The sequence below is a fragment of the Phalangium opilio genome, unplaced genomic scaffold (genome assembly GCF_054372755.1).
Source record: "Phalangium opilio isolate 3A_F unplaced genomic scaffold, DU_Popi_V2 ptg000105l_1, whole genome shotgun sequence".
NCBI classification, from domain to species: Eukaryota; Metazoa; Arthropoda; class Arachnida; order Opiliones; family Phalangiidae; genus Phalangium; species Phalangium opilio.
The window spans coordinates 2335105-2354298 of record NW_028324207.1 but is presented as its reverse complement, the minus strand read 5'-3'; the positions used below and the strand labels follow the sequence as shown (position 1 = coordinate 2354298).

General features: G+C 37.2%; 2 protein-coding genes across 2 annotated transcripts; both read left to right on the top strand.

Annotated features, from left to right (window-relative positions):
• Positions 1-1057: 1057 nt before the first annotated feature.
• LOC149625212 (inositol polyphosphate multikinase-like) lies at positions 1058-7149 on the top strand. The gene is made up of 5 exons (XM_089852001.1): positions 1058-1489; positions 3343-3525; positions 3597-3772; positions 3843-3924; positions 4212-7149. The coding sequence occupies exons 1-5, from the start codon at positions 1351-1353 to the stop codon at positions 4568-4570; spliced, it is 939 nt and encodes a 312-aa protein (XP_089708127.1). The 5' UTR covers positions 1058-1350; the 3' UTR covers positions 4571-7149.
• Positions 4786-18709, top strand: LOC149625211 (uncharacterized). Its single transcript, XM_089852083.1, has 20 exons — positions 4786-4866; positions 11186-11232; positions 11276-11541; positions 11605-11672; positions 11730-11959; positions 13297-13379; positions 13443-13577; positions 13652-13833; positions 13905-14081; positions 14602-14802; positions 14855-14921; positions 14985-15093; positions 15895-15969; positions 16220-16425; positions 16514-16581; positions 16639-16868; positions 17644-17726; positions 17785-17919; positions 17970-18328; positions 18396-18709. Exons 1-20 carry the CDS (start codon positions 4786-4788, stop codon positions 18570-18572), a joined length of 2979 nt encoding a protein of 992 aa, XP_089708209.1. The 3' UTR covers positions 18573-18709.
• Positions 18710-19194: the final 485 nt, after the last annotated feature.

Sequence of the window (19194 nt, the reverse complement as noted above, 5' to 3'; positions counted from 1 at the left end):
ATTTTTCTAGGAGCCCTATTCATTAACTGCGCTTTTGTCTTAGCCATTAAGAATCTGAAATTAAAATGACCTAGATATACTAAAATCCTAATCTACCCTTGCTCGCACCGCCATTTTTGTATGGAAAAGCCCCTTCGCCGTGTTTTCCCGCTTGGGGGCCCTTTTAGTACCGTATAATAAACATAAGTTCAGCCTCAGCCTCATGACCCCGTCGACCGCTACAATTTTAGGGCAAGGTATAGACGTAGAGCGGTGAAGCCTCGGTCGCAGATAGTTAAAAAATGTTTTAGAAAATTTCCGAAGACCTTTATTAAACAATCATTCCAAAGAAGTAAAGGATAAAAAAAGTTAAGGTTATGAAGGGGTAAAAAAATCCTCTAATGGTATATGAAAACTGTGAATTAGCAACTTCAAGAAGTGTTGTTTTACTAAAAAAACAACGGTGTTAAAATCTCATAATTAATTTTTTTGTCCATACAATCTAACCAATATATTCAATAAAAAGTGAATAGCCCCTAAAAAATTACGTTAATTTAAAGGTGAAACCTTTCTCTTTCATAAAAGTTTTATAATTGGCCCCTAAAATATCAACGATAATTCATGGAAGACCCCCATTGCAACGGTCATAAAAGCGCCACCTCGTACACACACAGGGTAAAAATATTTCCTCTATGAAACTGGATATTTCCCCACGTAAAAATCAACATGCATGGGCCTAGTTCTCATTTCGGAGGCTCCGATATCAGGGCATGACATAAGGCATTTGACTACTAAAAAAATGCCTTGACTACTAAAATAAATCCAAATCTGGGGGTTCACTAGTCAACTTGACTAGTAAAAAAAATGTCCCAAATATTCGAAAACCATGCGTCTCACTAGTCAGTGACTACAAAAAAAATTGGGATAGGGGGGGGGGGCTCACTAGTTTGGCTGACTACTAAAAAAAAATCCTTATGTAGAGCCCTGTCCTATATACCTCTACAAGAAAATTATTTAGTTGGGTCTGAAGTATACTCTACTCAAATTACCATCGCGAGTCCGATGTTCAAACCCTTACGTAACACTACCGGTTGTTTTTTATACACATAACCAATCCAAACAGACGTTTTCTAAGAGGTACTAAGACGCCCATTGTTATCTAAGACGGATTACAAACAATTCTTAGACTGTTGTCTCATAGCGTGTGATATTATTAAAACCTTATTTCCGGTCTAGTTTTTACGCAAAGCTAGTAGAAATGTCTGAGAATAGAGAACGTCTGTGTAGGCCTAGTTTAATTTTGAAACGCCTGTGAGAGATAGACGTGTTTAATTAAGAACTAATGGAGTTTATAATGATAAATTAATTAAAATGAACCAGGCCCGTAACTTAAACTGCAAAGAAAATAACGAAATCATGACAAAAGGAAGCAGCATTCTACCACAAGAAACCACCGTCTTATCCCACCAAATTGCAGGCCATTTTTACGATCATGCCAAGAATAAATTGGGTGAGAATTTGCAATTTTATATCGTGCTTTTAATTAAATTTATTTACAATTAATCGCCAATTACTTAACCCGTACCTTTACAGTTGTTTAAATTAACCCTTAGCTAGCTATGAAGAATAGATTACGATTTTGTGGATTTACAAATAGTTTAGAAAGTGGTATACCGAAGGAGAAATTCGTATGAATTTATTACAGAGCTAGAATATTATACAATTTTCTTTAGAGATTATTTTAGAGCAGACGATAATGGAGGCATTTTCCATACTCATATTGGCGCGAATTAACAATAAGTGAATTATGAATATATAAAGTATTTGGTCTTGCTGAACTTGTTAAAACGTTGCCTACGTTAATCAAGGCCTGTGCGCGGCGCCGATTTTTATTTTTATTTTGGCAATTTAAGTTGCCAAATTCTCTCACCTGAGGCGCTATTAGCTGGACCTAAATAGTTTGAAATGTTCATTTTCTCGCGCTTAGAATTTTAAATACTCATTTTCGCGTGCGTTTCGGTCCAGCTATCAATGAAATCTGGCGCTAAAATAGGGAGAAAATAAGAAGTCGCGTTTCTTAAAAGTCCCCCTTCGAAGCCACCGCGCACAGGCCTTGACTAAAGGCCCGTTCAGACGACACTCTTTTTCTCGCTACGCTCGCCGTGCTGAGCTCATCAGATTTTCTGGCTTCACCAGCGTCTAGAAAATGCCCTGTTCACACGGCCAAAAATTTTTCATTCTTGATCTCGGCAAAGCGAGAAAAAAAGTTGAAAAAATTGAACTTTTTTTCTCTCTTTGCTCGGCACAGCCAATAGAGTGCTTCCGAAATGACGTCATTCTTTGTTGTGTAGTCTGCTTCTATGTGGAAATGTGTTTTCTTCGGTTTCGCTGGTTCGAATCCCTTGAAATTTTAATGGGAAGGGTTATAAATTATCGTGCAAAGTTTTAAAACGAATAGTTCTTTTCTTAAAAAAGTTTCAATTATGCATAAATAAAACTTAAATGAATTTTTTGGAAAACAACTAATCGTTTTAAAACTTTGCATGATAATTTAAAATCCTTCAATATACTTATCAGTAAAATTTCAAGAGATTCGGACTAGTGAAACCGAAGAAAACACATTTCCACACAGTAGCAGACTACACAACAAAGAATGACTTCATTTCGGAAGCACTCTATTGGCTGTGCCGAGCAAAGAGAGAAAAAAAGTTGAATTTTTTCAACTTTTTTTTCTCGCTTTTCCGAGATCAAGAATGAGAAAATTTTGGTCGTGTGAACAGTGCGTTTTCTAGAGGCTTGTGAAGCCAGAAAATCTGATGAGCTCAACACAGCGAGCGTAGCGAGAAAAATAGTGTCGTCTGAACGGGCCTTAACGTAGGCAACGGTTAAAAAATAAGAAATCGTCATCACAGTTGCGCGCGATTTTGCACGTGACGTAAGTCTGGATGTAGAATGCTCGTGAGGATTTTTTTTTTTTTTTTTCAAACTAAAACAAATTTCCTCACGTGCATTCTTTCCATGATCTTACGAATTTGAGCGCGAGCGTCATTTTTCCACACTAGAAACGTCACTCGTGACGATTTGTTATATTTTTCAATTAGCTCCTCCTACTTTATATATTTACCTATACATAAATGGAACTGGCGAAACCCAGATTCGGCAGTATAAACTCTATATGAAAATAGCCTGAAATGCCAACAGCCTATAAAATTTGTTTTAAATTCATTTGAAACTTTTATTGTTAAGAGTCAATTTATTTCATTGATTTGATTGTCAATATTGTTATAACTAGGCCTACTAGAAGTTAATCATTACACTCTTTAAGTGAGAGGCTTTGCAATAAAAGTTTGGTAAAATGTTTAGGTATGTTATCGCACAATGATGGTAGTGTATTAAAACCTGTTGGTGATGACGTCAGAGGATTGCGCGAGCAAAGATTTTACGAGTCAATTTTTCAAGATGGCTGCCAGGATCCTGATTTACTGGCCCTACGAAACTTTGTTCCCATATTCCAAGGGATATTTGAAACGGAAATTTTAGGAAAAAGTACGTTTAACCAATGAGATTTTAGTACCAAGCGATCTCCAATCTGATTGGTTGATTTCTGGATTTTCAAGGCGTGACCTTCATGAAACTCAAGGACATTACTAGCGAGTTTGAGAATCCATCTGTCATGGATGTTAAAGTTGGTCGAAAAACGTACGACCCCGAAGCGACAGATGCCAAAATTGAAAAGGAAATCCATAAATACCCTCATATGTCCAAAATTGGCTTTAAAATTCTGGGAATGAGGGTAAATTTAGGCTAAAGATTTAGGTTAGCGCATGCGCTGACGCCATTTTTTTTCTTCGGTGACTTTACAGGTTTACGACACTGTTAGCAAACAGTACGTAATTAAAGATAAAGAATTTGGTTTGGCACTAAATGAAACAACAGTCAGTGATGGTTAGTTTGGTTAATTACCAATTAATTCATATTTAATAATAGTTATAGGCTTAACTTAGGTCAGAATTATTTGAAGTAATGGTTAAGTAGCGCCTGTTTGTGCTAATTTTACGTAATTTTGATAATTACGGTGGACTAAGTTTTAATTAACATTTATAAATTTCGCAACGCGTTTTCAGCGCAATGTAATATGAAGTTGATTACCCATTATTTCAATGAACATTACCCATATCCTAAATTAAATTACCTAATTACTTACTTAACCTATTCCCGCAAAACTCCAACAGGTCTGCGTCAGTTCTTCTTGAACAAGAGTGAGCGGGAAATCAAAATCCTAATCAACAGTTTCCTGGTTTATTTAAGGAAAATTCAGGAATGGTTTGAAGGTCAGAGACGTTTCGCGTTTTACTCTAGTTCCTTGTTATTCGTGTACGGATACGGGAAAGGGGCGGGACGCGATGAGGCTAATGGGCGGGGTTTAGACGGTAGGTTTGACGGGGAACGCGTGCCGACCACTTGCGTCAAGATGATCGATTTCGCGCACGTTTTCCGTAGCCAGGACAAGGACGAAAATTATTTTTACGGTCTCGTTTCGTTAATTAGATTTCTAGAACAGTTACTGATAACGGCACCCGATTTTAGTTAATCTTCGTACCTTGTTTGTTATCGTCCTTAACCGGTAGAAGGAGACACTTTTAAACGTAATATGGCCTAAATACGTCATCATTAAACTACTCGCGACACCTTTACGAAATAAAATATATTTTTTTATATTTCTATGCGGATTTTTAAGAGTCATAAGTTAAATAGTTCTCAAGGTAAGTTCCTAATTAAGAAAAGCCTATAAGCTGGAGTCGTAAGATGGCGGTCAAATATTTATGTCACATGCACGTGACCAAGGATAGCCGTATCCGTATTTGGTTCAAACTTCAGAGAGACGAAGTTCGTTATATTTCGGAACGGAAACGAACGTGTTTTGGAAATTTCTTTAATCTTTTCTTTAAACCACGTCTTTCCTTGATCACGTGACTGCGACGTATAGAGCTATTTTAGAGGGGGTAATGGCTACGTCACCAATGCTATTTGCCCATAGAGAAAACCCTCATAAAATGGCCGCCCTACACTCAAAGGCAGGCCCAATTTTCGTAGCAGACGAAATGTTTCCCCCACTGAAATAGCTCTATATACGCCATCATTACTAACACTAGAAGAAATAAACTTATAAAAGAAATAATTTTCTTATGATAGGAATTAGAAAACTCGTAGAAATATTTAAATTTTATGCTTAAATGGATTAGAACCACGATAAAATAATTTCTCGAAAACGTATTTCTGAAATCCAACCCAAATGTAATTAACGCTAACAACTTAATGACGTTTTAGGCCATATTAATTAAAAGTGTTCCAATCAATTAATATTTTCTTCCAAATAAATAAATATATATTTTATTCTTATAACTATATTAATTAGTATTATATTGATTATATTATTAAAATGTAGAGATTTTATTATAATAATTATAATTATATAACAATTAATTCAAAGGGTGCTTAAATATAAATATATTTAATTTCAATTGACTTCCATATTGAGCAACAAAACTGTCCAGGGTCCATATTAATCAGGGTAATTAAGTATAACACATCGAATTTATTTAAATTCAATTCATTGTACTTGTGTTCATTTCACGTGGAAAGGTGTTCACGTATGAATAGTAATGGTTACTAATTAAATACATGGGGTATGAAACTTTATTAAATGAATTAAAATCTTTTAATTTTACGCACAATAATGCTGCCAATCCCTCTGTATATACAGGGTGTTCTAATAAGGGTGGTACGAACGAAGTACAATGAGTTCTATGGGCCATTTTGAGTCGAAAATGGTATCATTTTGCCTCAATAGACATTGTAAACATGCTTGTTATGATTATAGTGTTTTATAGATGGCCCCTTAAAGGGAGGGTGAAGTGGAAAATCAAATGATTTTTAATCGATTCTACTACTATTTATAAGACCATTCTGCACAGTGAAACATCCAGGAAATATCTCCATATGATTTTAAAATTCAAATTAGGTTCAGATTTTATGGATAATTTGAAATAAGCCCCTCCGACCAATCGCGTAACGCCCTGTCTTTTTATTAACAAAATTTCCGTTGCACGCTCTACATCTCGCGACACGATTGTCACATCGCGCGCAAATTTTATCAAATCTCGCGATAAATTTCATTCGGCATGGAGCGTGACACGAGAATTTTGTTACCAAGAAGGCGGGGCGTTACGCGATTGGTCGGAGGTGCTTATTCCAATTTATCCATAAAATATGAACATAATTTTAATTTCAAAATCATTCGGAGACTGTATTTCCTGGATGTTTCACTATGCAAAATGGTCTTCTAATTAGTAGAAGAATCGATTAAAAATCTCTTGATTTTCGACTTCACCCTCCCTTAAAATGCTAATTAATTTAGGGGTCATCCATAAAACAGTACAATCATAAATGGTGGCAATCGTGGCAAAATGTCATAGAAGTTACATTTTCGACTCAAAATGGTCCATAGAACTCCCTGTACTTTTTTGAAACACCCGGTATATATCTAATCTAATTTTTAAGTGTAATTTTTTGTTTTAATTTAAATTAATTAGGCTGTATACGCCTGCATGCTATGTGATAGATTCAGTGCCTGTCGATTTAAAAAACCGTTATTAATTTTCGTTATTAATTATGCTTATATATATTTAGATTAATTTATATTATATTATATTATATTATATTATATTACATTACATTATTTTTAATTTTAAAAGAAATTTTTATAGTACAGCACATTTTTTATAGAGGTTGGTTTTCAGTTTTCGAGTTTATAATTTAAATTAAAGGGAAGGCGAACTAAAATTATATTTTGGGTTATATTCCCTTTAGCTATCGTGGTCCTAATCCATTTAAAGCATAGATAATGATAATTTTGAAGTATTTTTCCAATAGAAGTTTCGTGTTGCGCGAGGTTTTATTGGCTTGGATGAAAAACGTTAATAAGTTCCACGTACACGCAAAAGGGATTAGTTAGAAATCGCCACGAAATTTTTTAATTTTGTTTAAATAGAACGTATTAAAGTTTTTTATCTAAGCCACGCTATATTTTGAATATAGATCAGTCCGCTTAATTTTTAATGTTAAAATGTATATCCATATAGAGAAAATAAATAAATTTTTTCATTGAAATTATTTTGTCTTATTACCTTTACAACGATGGCTAAGACCTTCCTTCAATTTGGAGGCTCATAACTCTGGTGCTATATAAGCGATTCAGGGAAGTCCTTTGAGTTTGTAATAGTCCTATTTCTTCCCTTTCCAACGATACTAAATACTTGGGGTTCAACAATCAGGGCCCGAGTAATTAAGCAAAATGTTCATAAACGTCCTCTCCATAGGATTAACAAGGGCTTATTTACGCTACACCTTTTAACTCTGGTTCTATAACAGATACAGGGAAGTCCTTTGAGTATGTTATAGCCCCATTTCTACCCTTTCCAACGATACTAAATACTTGGGGTTTCAACGTTCAGGGCCCGAGTAATTAAGCAAAACGTTCATAAACGTCCTCTCCATAGGATTAAAAGGGCTTATTTACGCTACACCTTTTAACTCTGGTTCTATAACAGATACAGGGAAGTCCTTTGAGTATGTTATAGCCCCATTTCTACCCTTTCTAACGATACTAAATACTTGGGGTTTCAACAACCAGGACCCGAGTAATTAAGCAAAATGTTTATAAACGTCCTCTCCCTAGGATTAACATGGATTGATTTACTAGACACCTTTTAACTCTGGTTCTATAAAAGATACAGGCAAGTCCTTTGAGTATGTTATAGCCCCATTTCTACCCTTTCTAACGATACTAAATACTTGGGGTTTCAACAACCAGGACCCGAGTAATTAAGCAAAATGTTAATAAACGTCCTCTCCCTAGGATTAACATGGATTTATTTACTCGACACCTTTTAACTCTGGTTCTCTAAGGGGTACGGGGAAGTCCTTTGAGTATGTTATAGCCCTATTTCTCCCCTTTCCAACAACACTAAACACTTTGTCTTCAGGGCCCTAGTAATTAAGCAAAACGTTCAAAAATACCCTCTCCATGGACTTATTTACACGACACGGTTTTAGTTTTTTAACATATAAAGGAAATCCTTTGAGTATATTATAGCCCTAAATCTATTACTTGGGTTTACAACAATCATGGGCGTAGTAATTAGACACATTAGCAACAGGGAAGTAGATCTAGGTATGCATATAGCCTTTAGTTTCTTAGTTTAAATTATTATGTTTGTAGTGGCAACGTGAGGTCTCGTATCATTCATGCTTTTAATAGAGACCCTTTTTTGTGGAATTCGCTCTAGGTGGTGGTTTTCTACCGCCAGCTAAAAGCTGTCAGATTTTCTTTGGTATGACGTAACAAATGCGTTCTTTTATCGGCGTGAAATATGTTAGACTACCAATACGGCTTACGTTTTGCATAGTTTTCGCTTCAAAGGCACTAGCAGTACTTTAAAAAAGAGATTCATTCCTGGTTTCCTATACATGCGGTTGGCACCGACTGAACTCGGGAAGCAACACTATAATACAGTATCATAGCATAAGTTCATACGATATGTTCCATAAAATTGTCACTGGTTACAAACTGGAGCTTGTCATGAAGCGACGTAGGTGAAACGTCATAGATTCTCGTAAAGCAACGCCTGGTGAGGCGCTGTCAAAGGTTTAGTACAAACAGAAGTGAGATGAGACTAGAAGTGAAGGGCTCTAGCATTGGTAATAGATCCTGGCATTAGTGAACAAATTTGAGGATTTTACGCCGCTTCAATCGCGCCTACGCTAGAGAGAAAAAAATTGGTCGAGTTCCAAAAACATTTCCTACCCCCTTCCCCTCAACCTAAAGCCGCGGAACACGGACGCGGGTGCTTGAATCTAGTTCGGCCGTCTACCGCCACGAGCGTCTCACGTTTTGGAGGGAAAATTCAGAAACCGCTACTAGAGGGCCAACCGTTGGTGTGTTATCAAGTATATTCACTTTCGCCGAGTGAAGAATTTGGTTAGCTCAGTACTTCTAGTCTCATCTCACTTCTGGTACAAACTAAATAGGAAGATGGACTGCAAAACCGAGTGCAGTCAGTTCTCGCGTCGTTGTTGAACTGCTCTCAGTAAGTCTGTAGCATTATGAAGTATAGGTAGTGTCATACTTATGGAACATAGCTTATAAACTTATGTCTCTAAGTTCCGGTAAGTTGATGGTTTCTAAAGAAATTTAATCGCTAATAGGAAAGTATGCTGGGAACATAACTTAGACAAAGATTGCCTTACTTATGTCCGTATAGTCCATCCCAGTACTAGAGCGATGCATCAAAGTCAATAGCTTCCGCGTAGTATTACCTAATATAAATTCACCTAGAAGAAAAAGTAGTTGCTTCGGTAATGTATGGATATGGTTGACGGGCATTCAGCCAGTATTTTAGGTATCCAACTGAGTTACGAGAGACTTTCATTGTTCGACCACGAGAACGCTAAGTATCTAGTCCACCTTCCGCGGAGATGGAACAACTTTCATTTACGAAAAACTAAATTTAGATAATTTCTACGATTTTGCGGACTGATAAGAATTTAGCTCCGGTTCCTAGCCAAGGGATTGCTTGTAATTTAGCCTATAACAAAGTGGTGCCAGTCACTTTTAATTTCTGAAACTCTCAGTGCGTGCAATGATTCTTCGGATGCGCGAGAAAATGTACTTTGGATTATTTCTGGTTTTTACGATATTACAATGGAATTTGAGGTATTTGCTTTTCGACTATATAATTGTCTTAAAATACATTAAGTAGTTATCAACTTAATCGGTGGCTATTTGCGAAGTCACTGACCAAACACAGCTCCGGAACTGACCCCTTGATCCATGACGCACTGAAAGTATAGCTCGTTTTGTAAATTTGAAGTTAGTATTCGTGAAGGCAGGGTAAAAAGGAAAATTAAATCATTTTTAAATAGTTCCTTTTGTAATGATAAGAAGTATCTGCATAGTAAAACATTCAGAAAATATCTCCCTGCATAGTAAAACATTCAGAAAATATCTTCCTGCATAGTAAAGAATTCAGAAAATATCTCTCTGCAGAGTAAAACATTCAGAAAATATCTCTCTGCATTGTAAAACATTCAGAAAATATTTTTCTACATAGTAAAACATTCAGAAAATGTCTCTCTGCATAGTTTAACATTTCGAAAATATTTCTCTGCATAGTAAAACATTCGGAAAATATCTCTCTGCATAGCATAACATTCAGAAAATATTTCTCTGCATAGTAAAACATTCAGAAAATATCTCTCTGCATAGCATAACATTCAGAAAGTATTTCTCTGCATAGTAAAACATTCAGAAAATAACTCAAAGAGCTTGTGAAAGATCACAATAAATGCTGATTCAATCGAAAAAGTTGGGAGTTGCACCAAGGTTGCGCAATGAATAAGATATTATCTAGTAATTGCGACGTAACCAATGCATTCTTTAACACGGTTATTCGAAACAAATAATTACTTGGTCCAAAAATTAATATTAAATCAATAATTTAATTAACAATATGAAAAAGAGTCTACTATCATTGTGTTGTTTGATATATTTTAAACCTAGTTACAATGTACTGTGTTTGTGACTTTCTTTAATGTTTTAACAAACAACTTCTAGTCCTTTGAACGGAATAGCTTCTATGTGCACCTAAATTAAATAATTAGTTTCGCGGTAGGGATGATTTCAATGGCAAAGTTACAGAATAAGCAAGCGCTGGCTTAGGTGAAAAGGTTTTCAATTTTCAAGCAAAGCCAACGTAAGCGAAAACGTTAGCATTGACACGGATTTCCGAATTATTCAGAGCCATAAATAATATTTATTCTGTCGATCCCCATTGTAACTAAACTAACACAAACGAAACATCTGTTTTCCTTTAATCAATCAATGACGAATTTGGACAGTTCAGAAAAAAAGGGTGTCGCTCCTAACCTTGTTAACCGTCGGATTCATTCATCATCCAAAATGTATTTACAGTTTAGTTAAAAAAACCATGTTTTAAAAGATTTTGAAAGTTGGCAAGTACCAGCGTTTGTCACGCGGTAAAACGTTATATGATTTGAACTTAGTGAACAATTTTGTTACTTATGCTCTACGAAGAAAACCATGTTAAACGTTTAAATCTACTGGTTTTTGAACTCCCTTCTATAGAGTCAATCCACACCCACCGATTCCGTTGAGTTGTACCTTTTCCTCGAGTTGTAAACGCATATGCAAGTATGCCTAAATCTTTATTTTTAGTGCAAGTACAGAATTACCAACAGATCTCAGACTATCAAGTACAACACCCGAACCAAGTACTTCGACAAAACGTCATCCGAACAGAGAAGAATTTGGTAATCCTGGTCACAAGTACTTAGAACCAGGTTTTAATAGAAAACAGAGTCGTAAAGGACCCGGTGATTTAGCTCGATCCGACAATGTCTTTGTGCCATACAGACTGGCCATTCTTGATAACTTACTCGAAGACTATGACAAAAGGGCTTGGCCAACGTATGGTAGATCTGGTAATGGTTGTTATCATGGACGCCTAGAGTTTTTATTGCTAAAATTTTTTATTTCTATTGAAGGAAAACCCACAAAAGTTGACGTCAATATCTACGTCAACAGTCTGGGTTCCGTCAATGCAGCTAATATGGTATGATCGAGCTTTCCTAGTTTTCAAATAACTCATGATTCAGTGTTAATCTTATAGGAATACAAAATGGACATTTATCTACGTCAATTTTGGGTGGATCGTCGATTAAACATGACGCGATACGGCGTCAACGAGACCCTAACTCTGAACGGAGAGGATATCGCCAGTCTTATATGGAAACCCGACTTATTCTTTCGTAACGTCAAACAAGCCAATTTTCATTACGTCACAGTGCCCAACATGTTGGTCAAGATATCACCAGATGGACATGTCCTTTATAGCATGAGGTACTTCATATACAATATTTACTTTTTGTATTGACAAAGCACTCTGGTTTCCCATCCCCTATAATTATGTTTATAAGATCCATATGGTACCAAGAGAAAATAGAAGAGAGTATAATACTTTTGCCTCCGCGTTCTGCGCCTCGTTTGAACGGTTAGATTTCCACGGCTCTAGCGTCCCTCCTCCTCCCAGGATAGCGTCCTCAGCTTTTAGAGAGAGAAGAATAGTTTCCGCAAAGTAGACTACGGACTTAGAGGCAGAGGACGAGGAGCGGCTCCCTCTCCCAGATTGAAGGAGAGAGGGCTGGAGTGGAAACGTCCATAACTATAACGTTGCCTATGTACCCCCACCTACGGCACCGAAGTCCTCCCAGCATCCTCAGCGGTTAGGTAGGGTCGTACAGTACGGAATCGTAAAGGACTCCCCCTCCGTCTTAAAAATATGAGTTAGTTCTCGTACAAATACAACGGGGCTATGCGGCAGCACTTAACAATAGCCTACCGAAGGGTATGGGACTATGGACGTGCGCGAGGTACACTGGTAGGGTTATCGTGCCGCAGGTCACCCATCATCATCACTTCCAATCCAACTTATCTCATTTATCCCTGCTCCCAGAGTCCCATAAGTAGAACTACTTTAAAAAAACACAATATCGAACATCTAGCCTCCTGATTGGCTACTTGAAGTTTTAGGGGACGACCCTCAAACCAGGTAGAAGGCTAAAGTAAAATTTTGACCCAAGCATTATACTCTCTTCTATTTTCTCTTGATGGTACCGATTCCTGGAACATAAAATAGTTGCTCGATAAAACCGCACCAATCTTTGATAGACACGTCTTATTTTATTGTTTTTGCGCTCCAAATGTACGCACTTTCTTTCATGGCTTGATTGATTAAACCGTGAAAATTCCGTAGCTAATGCATCTGGCCAGAATCCAACCCAAAGAGAAGCTATCATTTACTGAAACTTTCCTTAGAGTGCTTCTTGGCTAATCCGTCAAAAACTCTTAAGATTATTCAAGAAGTAAATATGTAGCAATGCCATATTTGCTGACAGTTATTAAGAGTATTGGCGTTTTAACGTTTTTAGAAGGGTTGGAAAATATCTAAGTCACTTAGATCTCTGCAGGAGTATTAGAAGAATTCCTTATACTTGTGGTTTCTTCTTTGGAAATTTATTGGAGGAGAAACTTTTAAACGTTGGTGGCGTAACAGTTTCATTAAATTTGTCTTTATTGGACAATTCCGATATTATAGGCCCTTACGCAAGACCAATACTTATATACATTATAAGGTTATGTTAATATTTAAGGAATCCTAACAATACTTTGTACTTCAGGTTGACGCTGACACTGTATTGTCACATGTCATTCAGAAATTATCCATTGGATACTCAAAAGTGTCACATTATTGTGGGAGCTTGTAAGTATAATTAGAAATTGATCTAATTGTCAATGTTTCTAATTAATATAATTAATGTTTCAGACGCTCAAACTACTGATCAAACTATAATTAATTGGCAAGATATCGACGCCATTACAGTTGATGACCAAGTTGAAGTTCCGGAATTTGACATCATCTCCATTACCAATGGAGAATTCACCAGAGTCTTGGACACTGGTCAGTTGAGTTTGGATACGAAATGTTTACCATTCAGATTATACAACTTCCACACTGTCTTTGTTTCACATCAGGGTCATTCAGTTTCCTGAACGTTACGTTCGTTTTACAGCGTCAAAATGGATATCACGTGGTACAAACGTACCTCCCTACTTTTCTAATCGTTATGATATCATGGGTATCGTTTTGGTTGAATGTGGACGCTAGTCCTGCACGAGTCACTTTAGGAGTGACCACTCTTTTGACCCTGACAACTGTCAGTAAATAGTTTTACTTATTTTTATTTTTTTACATTTTCTCAAGTTGTTTTTAAATTGTGATACATAGGTGGCGTCCGGCGTTCGAACGCAACTTCCTCCGGTGTCGTATGTCAAAGCGATAGACGTTTGGATTGGAGCGTGTTCCGTTATGGTCTTCGGAGCCCTGCTGGAATTCGCCTTGGTCAATTTTCTTTCGCGGTCAAAGTTCAGGGCCCAAGACATTCGAAAAGCCATTATTTGTCAGGTGAGACCATGGGTCTTATGAGCTGGGGAGAGGAGTGTTTGAAAGTTTTACCAGAAGTATATAATTCTTCTCTTCGAGAGAAGTGTACCACAAAGCGGAGTAATTGTAACATGATTCTTCCCAACTTCAGAACCTAACCGAATCACATACGCGATAAATAGTTCCCTCATCATTCTCTATTAGCGCTTAACTATTTGCCAAGGCGCATGCGCTTGTGGATTTTTGTCCCACGTCAAGACAATCAAGGTTTGTGGGTTGATTGCTGAGGATTTATAATACCAAACAGTTATAGAATTCACCCTAGCACGGTGCAATGCTCATCTGAAATTTGATGAGTAGGAGAGCAAACAAAAAGGGTGCGCCTGGGAAGAATACAGAGTGTCATCCTTCTGTTATCCCCTTCTGATTTTACTTGACACATACTAAAACCCTTTTCAAAATTATCTCCAAGTTGTAAACCAATCCCAAAAGAATGTAGGTCTACCTAATTGTTCCAACATTTCAATTTGCATTTTTTTAGGGTTCCGAGACGAGTGACAGTTGCAGGCATGACGATGTCTCGAAGAAAAACTATCCACCAACCGTGACGCAACCACCTCCAATACCGATTCATTTGAAACGAGCCAAACTAGTTGATCGCGTTAGTCGAGTGACTTTTCCAATAGCATTTTTTCTTTTCAACCTCATCTATTGGCTTTACTATCTCAATAATGAACAGAATTGAGCCGTGAACTGACAGCGAAGAATGTGAAATATGCGCTTCACAAATGAAGCAACCCGACGTCAAAGTTGACGTTAATGTCAATTGTCAAATCAAGATTGCAGTGGTTCGGAAACATCGTAAAGATGCCTAAAAAACCAACTGTCAAACGTTAATTGATGTAATTTTAAATTAATTATTAGAGTGCGGTGACATGAACGTGAGAAAATTGTTTATATGTACACTTGTAAATTTTCGTAGCGTTAGCATAAGTTTAAAAGATGTGTTCCATAAGTTCGTATTGCTAGAACAGTGAGAGCTAGTTCGAGAACGACGCGATAATTGACTACACGCGGTTTTGCAGTTCATTTTCCTATTTAGTCTGTTCTAAGCCTTTGACAGCGCCTCACCAGGCGTCGCTTTACGTGAATATATGACGTTTCACCTGCGTCACTTCACGACAAGCGCTCACTAACCAGTGACAACTTATAGAACATATCTTATAAACTTATGGCATTAGATATATGTATGTATTTATGGCGTTTCAGTGGAGAATTTATATTTCATTGAAGTTGTAATTTTTATCTCGGTGATATTGTGGTAATTTTGTAGTCAGTGGAGTCGTAATTTTAATGTCGGTGACGTTGTGGTGATTTTGAAGTCACTGAAGTCGCGTTAGTAGTGAAGTCATCGAAATTATAACTTTCCGTGAATTCGTGAAAAGTAATATTTGCTTTAATTCATGGATGTTTATATTCAATATCAAACAAATAAATTCTAATTATTCTAAGTTTCTACAACTCTAAAAGTATTGATACTCTCATCCAGTAAATCATTACGTAAGGTAGTGAGTTGCCTCTTGAATCCGAAACCCCAGTGCTGCGATAAAGAAAATGAGGGTTGTGTCTGGGCACTTGGCCAGTTTTGTTACAGGAATATTCTTTCTATATTGAAAGCCACGAACCAACCAGAATTTCTCACCCACTTTCGACTGAATAATAAAAAAAAGCTCCCTAAAAATAAATTTAGCTTGAGGTGTTTTGTTTTAAAATCACGAATCACTTGTAACTAGTAAGTTTACAACGGTAATGTTGAAATCATGGGTATTTGTAGCGATCGCAAAATATTCAGGGTATTTTTTATCACTGCCGTATTTTTGGTAGTCCAAGAATTACAAACAGCCTCAAGGTAAGTAAATGAAAACGATGTTGTTTTTGGGGTATTGATGTGTCGGATGTCAAGAACGATATAGTATTGGGAAACTTATGAAGGCGGTCTTCTTGTCAGTCAAATCGAAAGATTGATGGTTTCTTTCAAGTTTAATATTGTTTTGGACGACCATAAACATTTCTTAATACGTATGCCCCTCCCTCAAAGATTAAAGTGATTCCACATCAATCAAAAACAACTTTTTTATTTTTGTTTGTTTAACAAGTAGTTTAATCACAACGGAAGTGCCAACGTCTTCTGATGATGTCACGATAACCACTTTAATCAATGAAGGAAGTAGTGCAAGTACTTCCGGTTCAGTTAAGACCAGTGAGGATGATCCAGATGAGGTTTTTGTACCGTATCGACTTGCCATACTAGACAGACTACTTAAGAATTACGATAAAAGGGCTTGGCCAACGTATGGTATATCAGGTAATGTAATTTGGAATTTTATAGTGTTTAATATAAATCTGTGGAATTTAAGCCAATTATAAAGTAAATTAAAATTTAAATACTTAAGGTTCACCAACAACGGTTGATTGCAATGTTTACGTCAACAGTTTGGGTTCTGTTAACGCAGCAAACATGGCAAGTATATACTTCAACTATTAAAATTTTAATTTAAAACAATTCTTCTGAAATCAGGACTATAAAACTGATATTTATTTGCGTCAATCATGGATTGATCGCCGTTTGGACATGTCCAAATATGGAATCAATGAAACACTGACCCTCAATGGCGGAGATATTTCTAAAATGATTTGGACGCCGGATCTTTTCTTTAGGAATGTGAAACAAGCTAATTTCCATTACGTAACGGTTCCAAATATGCTAATCAAGATAGCACCTGATGGACAAGTACTTTTCAGCATGAGGTCAGTATACATTTTAATTAGATGGTGCAGAACCCATGTAAGACTTGAGACCATTCAAAGATAGAATAGGACTGTGGTTTCGGAAACCCAAGAGGGTTAAGCATTTGTTCTCAGATCTTCTATGGGTTCCTGGTGGGGCTATACGTAAGGTAAACTTAAACTAAATGGTCCGTAAAGTTATTTGCCGAATTGGAGTTAAATCGCGAGACTTCGTGGTGAGGTTTTAGTTTCGTTCGTATTTAATCAGTGTGAAACTAACAATTATCATCGAAGGCGTAAAGCTAGAAGATCTGTAACAGTGTGAACACGATTGTCACGGTCTTGAAACGGTTAAGTTGGCATCCATCCAAATAGCGCGAATTTTGAAGACAGCGCTTTGATTGATCTCTCAAGTAAGACATTTAGGCGGCAACTGAAAACTACAGGAGATTTCAACTCCGGTGGCTTTATCTCCCACTGTACATTTAAATAATTAACACGCTTTTTAATTACCACTGAGAATAAATAACTGGTATTGGCTACGATACTCAAAAATTCCGCGATAACTATAAAGTTTCAGTCATTGACAGGGCCGGATTAAAGGGGGGGCGAGGGGGCACTGCCCCCGGGCGCAAGGCTTGTTGGGGGCGCATTGAGTTAAACTATTCCCCCTCAGCAACATTTGATGTTCTTTTTTCCCGGCTTAAGGGGGCGCAATTTTTCACCCGGGGGCCGATAATTATCTTAATTGCTTAATCCGGCCGTCATTGAAATGTATGTTCAATCTATTTGTCAGACTGACTTTGACTCTAAGTTGCCATATGTCGTTTCGAAATTACCCATTGGATACCCAAAAATGTCACGTCATTGTTGGTACATGTAAGTAAATGAACTATACGAACTTTTTCAAATAATTAGTTAAGTTATGTCCTCAAAGACGCGCAAACAACGGATCAAACGATTATACGTTGGCAAGATGGGAACCCGATTATGGTGGATGAACACGTCGAGGTCCCGGAGTTTGATATAGTCTCTATAACACCAGGGGAATTTACGAGAAACCTGGACACTGGTAAGGCTAGTATAATGACATCTGATACGCTTCTAACAATGCCAGTGCAGGTTCTTTCAGTTTCCTCAACATTACGTTTGAATTTCATCGTCAAAATGGATTCCATGTGGTCCAAACTTATCTTCCTACTTTCTTAATCGTTATGATTTCATGGGTGTCGTTCTGGCTCAACGTGGATGCGGTACCAGCTCGTGTGACCTTAGGAGTGACCACCTTATTGACCTTAACAACTGTGGCATCTGGAGTTCGAACCCAGCTTCCTCCAGTGTCATATGTAAAAGCTATTGACGTTTGGATTGGCGCATGCTCTCTAATGGTCTTTGGGGCGCTCTTGGAGTTTGCCCTTGTTAACTTTCTCTCAAGGTCAAAGGCAAAAGTACCCGATGCGAAGGTAGCTACGTCTAATCAGGTAATCTGTCATGATCGAGAATGCTCATGTATTGGTATTGGTCTATTAAAAGTTATTATTTCATTAGGGCTTAGAAATTCTAGATGACCCTACCAACAAGAGCTACGCAACAATGGTAACTGTTCCAACGAAAGCGACACCACCAATCAACAGGGCCGATTTTGTTGATAGAGTATCACGTGTGGCGTTCCCATTAGGCTTTTTTATCTTCAATGTTATATACTGGCCTTTTTATCTCAATTAACTCATTGTTTTGGCCATAGCTCACAAGTTGACAAGTATAATTGTATAATCTCAAGTACATGTACGTTATTGATATGTAGTGTCGAAAAACTATTATGAACTAGCTGTTACCCGCGGCGTCGCTCGCTTGTAATAAGAACTACCATCAAAATGATATAAAGAATGGGTAGATTTTACTGATGACTAATATTTTTGTAGCACCCTAGGAGCGATTGCACTCGACGTTGCCCGTCAGCCCGTTGGGACATTTTTCATGACTTTTCACGCGGACACTATTCTATAAAGAAGGGTTTTTAAGTTTTTGGCCGCCATTTAAAAAGATGGCAACAAATCGAACCCAAAAGACCATTCAGCCCATCTATAGCTAAAGGGAAAGCAGTGTACTAAATATTTGTGAAATCGGTTGATGCGCGCGGTTTTTGTTGCATAGAGAAGTTTTATTACATTACTGGTCGCCATTTTTTAAGATGGCGGTGGATTTGAAAAATCTTTCTTAGTACGCGCCTACTACTTATGAGTAACGTTCCTGCAAATTTTCAGCCTTCTAGGGCAAGCGGTTTGGGCTGGGCGTTGATTATCAGTCAGCCAGTCAGGACTTATGATTTATATAGATATATTAGCTG

Excerpts from the sequence above, each read along its gene's own strand:
- LOC149625212 (XM_089852001.1), top strand. The coding sequence starts at position 1,351 with ATGAACCAGGCCCGTAACTTAAACTGCAAAGAAAATAACGAAATCATG. Across the intron at positions 3,526-3,596 it reads AACGGAAATTTTAGGAAAAA|GCGTGACCTTCATGAAACTC; the intron begins GTACGTTTAACC and ends TGGATTTTCAAG. Across the intron at positions 3,925-4,211 it reads TGAAACAACAGTCAGTGATG|GTCTGCGTCAGTTCTTCTTG; the intron begins GTTAGTTTGGTT and ends AAACTCCAACAG.
- LOC149625211 (XM_089852083.1), top strand. The coding sequence starts at position 4,786 with ATGGCGGTCAAATATTTATGTCACATGCACGTGACCAAGGATAGCCGT. Across the intron at positions 14,082-14,601 it reads GAAAAGCCATTATTTGTCAG|GGTTCCGAGACGAGTGACAG; the intron begins GTGAGACCATGG and ends GCATTTTTTTAG. Across the intron at positions 17,727-17,784 it reads TCACGTCATTGTTGGTACAT|ACGCGCAAACAACGGATCAA; the intron begins GTAAGTAAATGA and ends ATGTCCTCAAAG.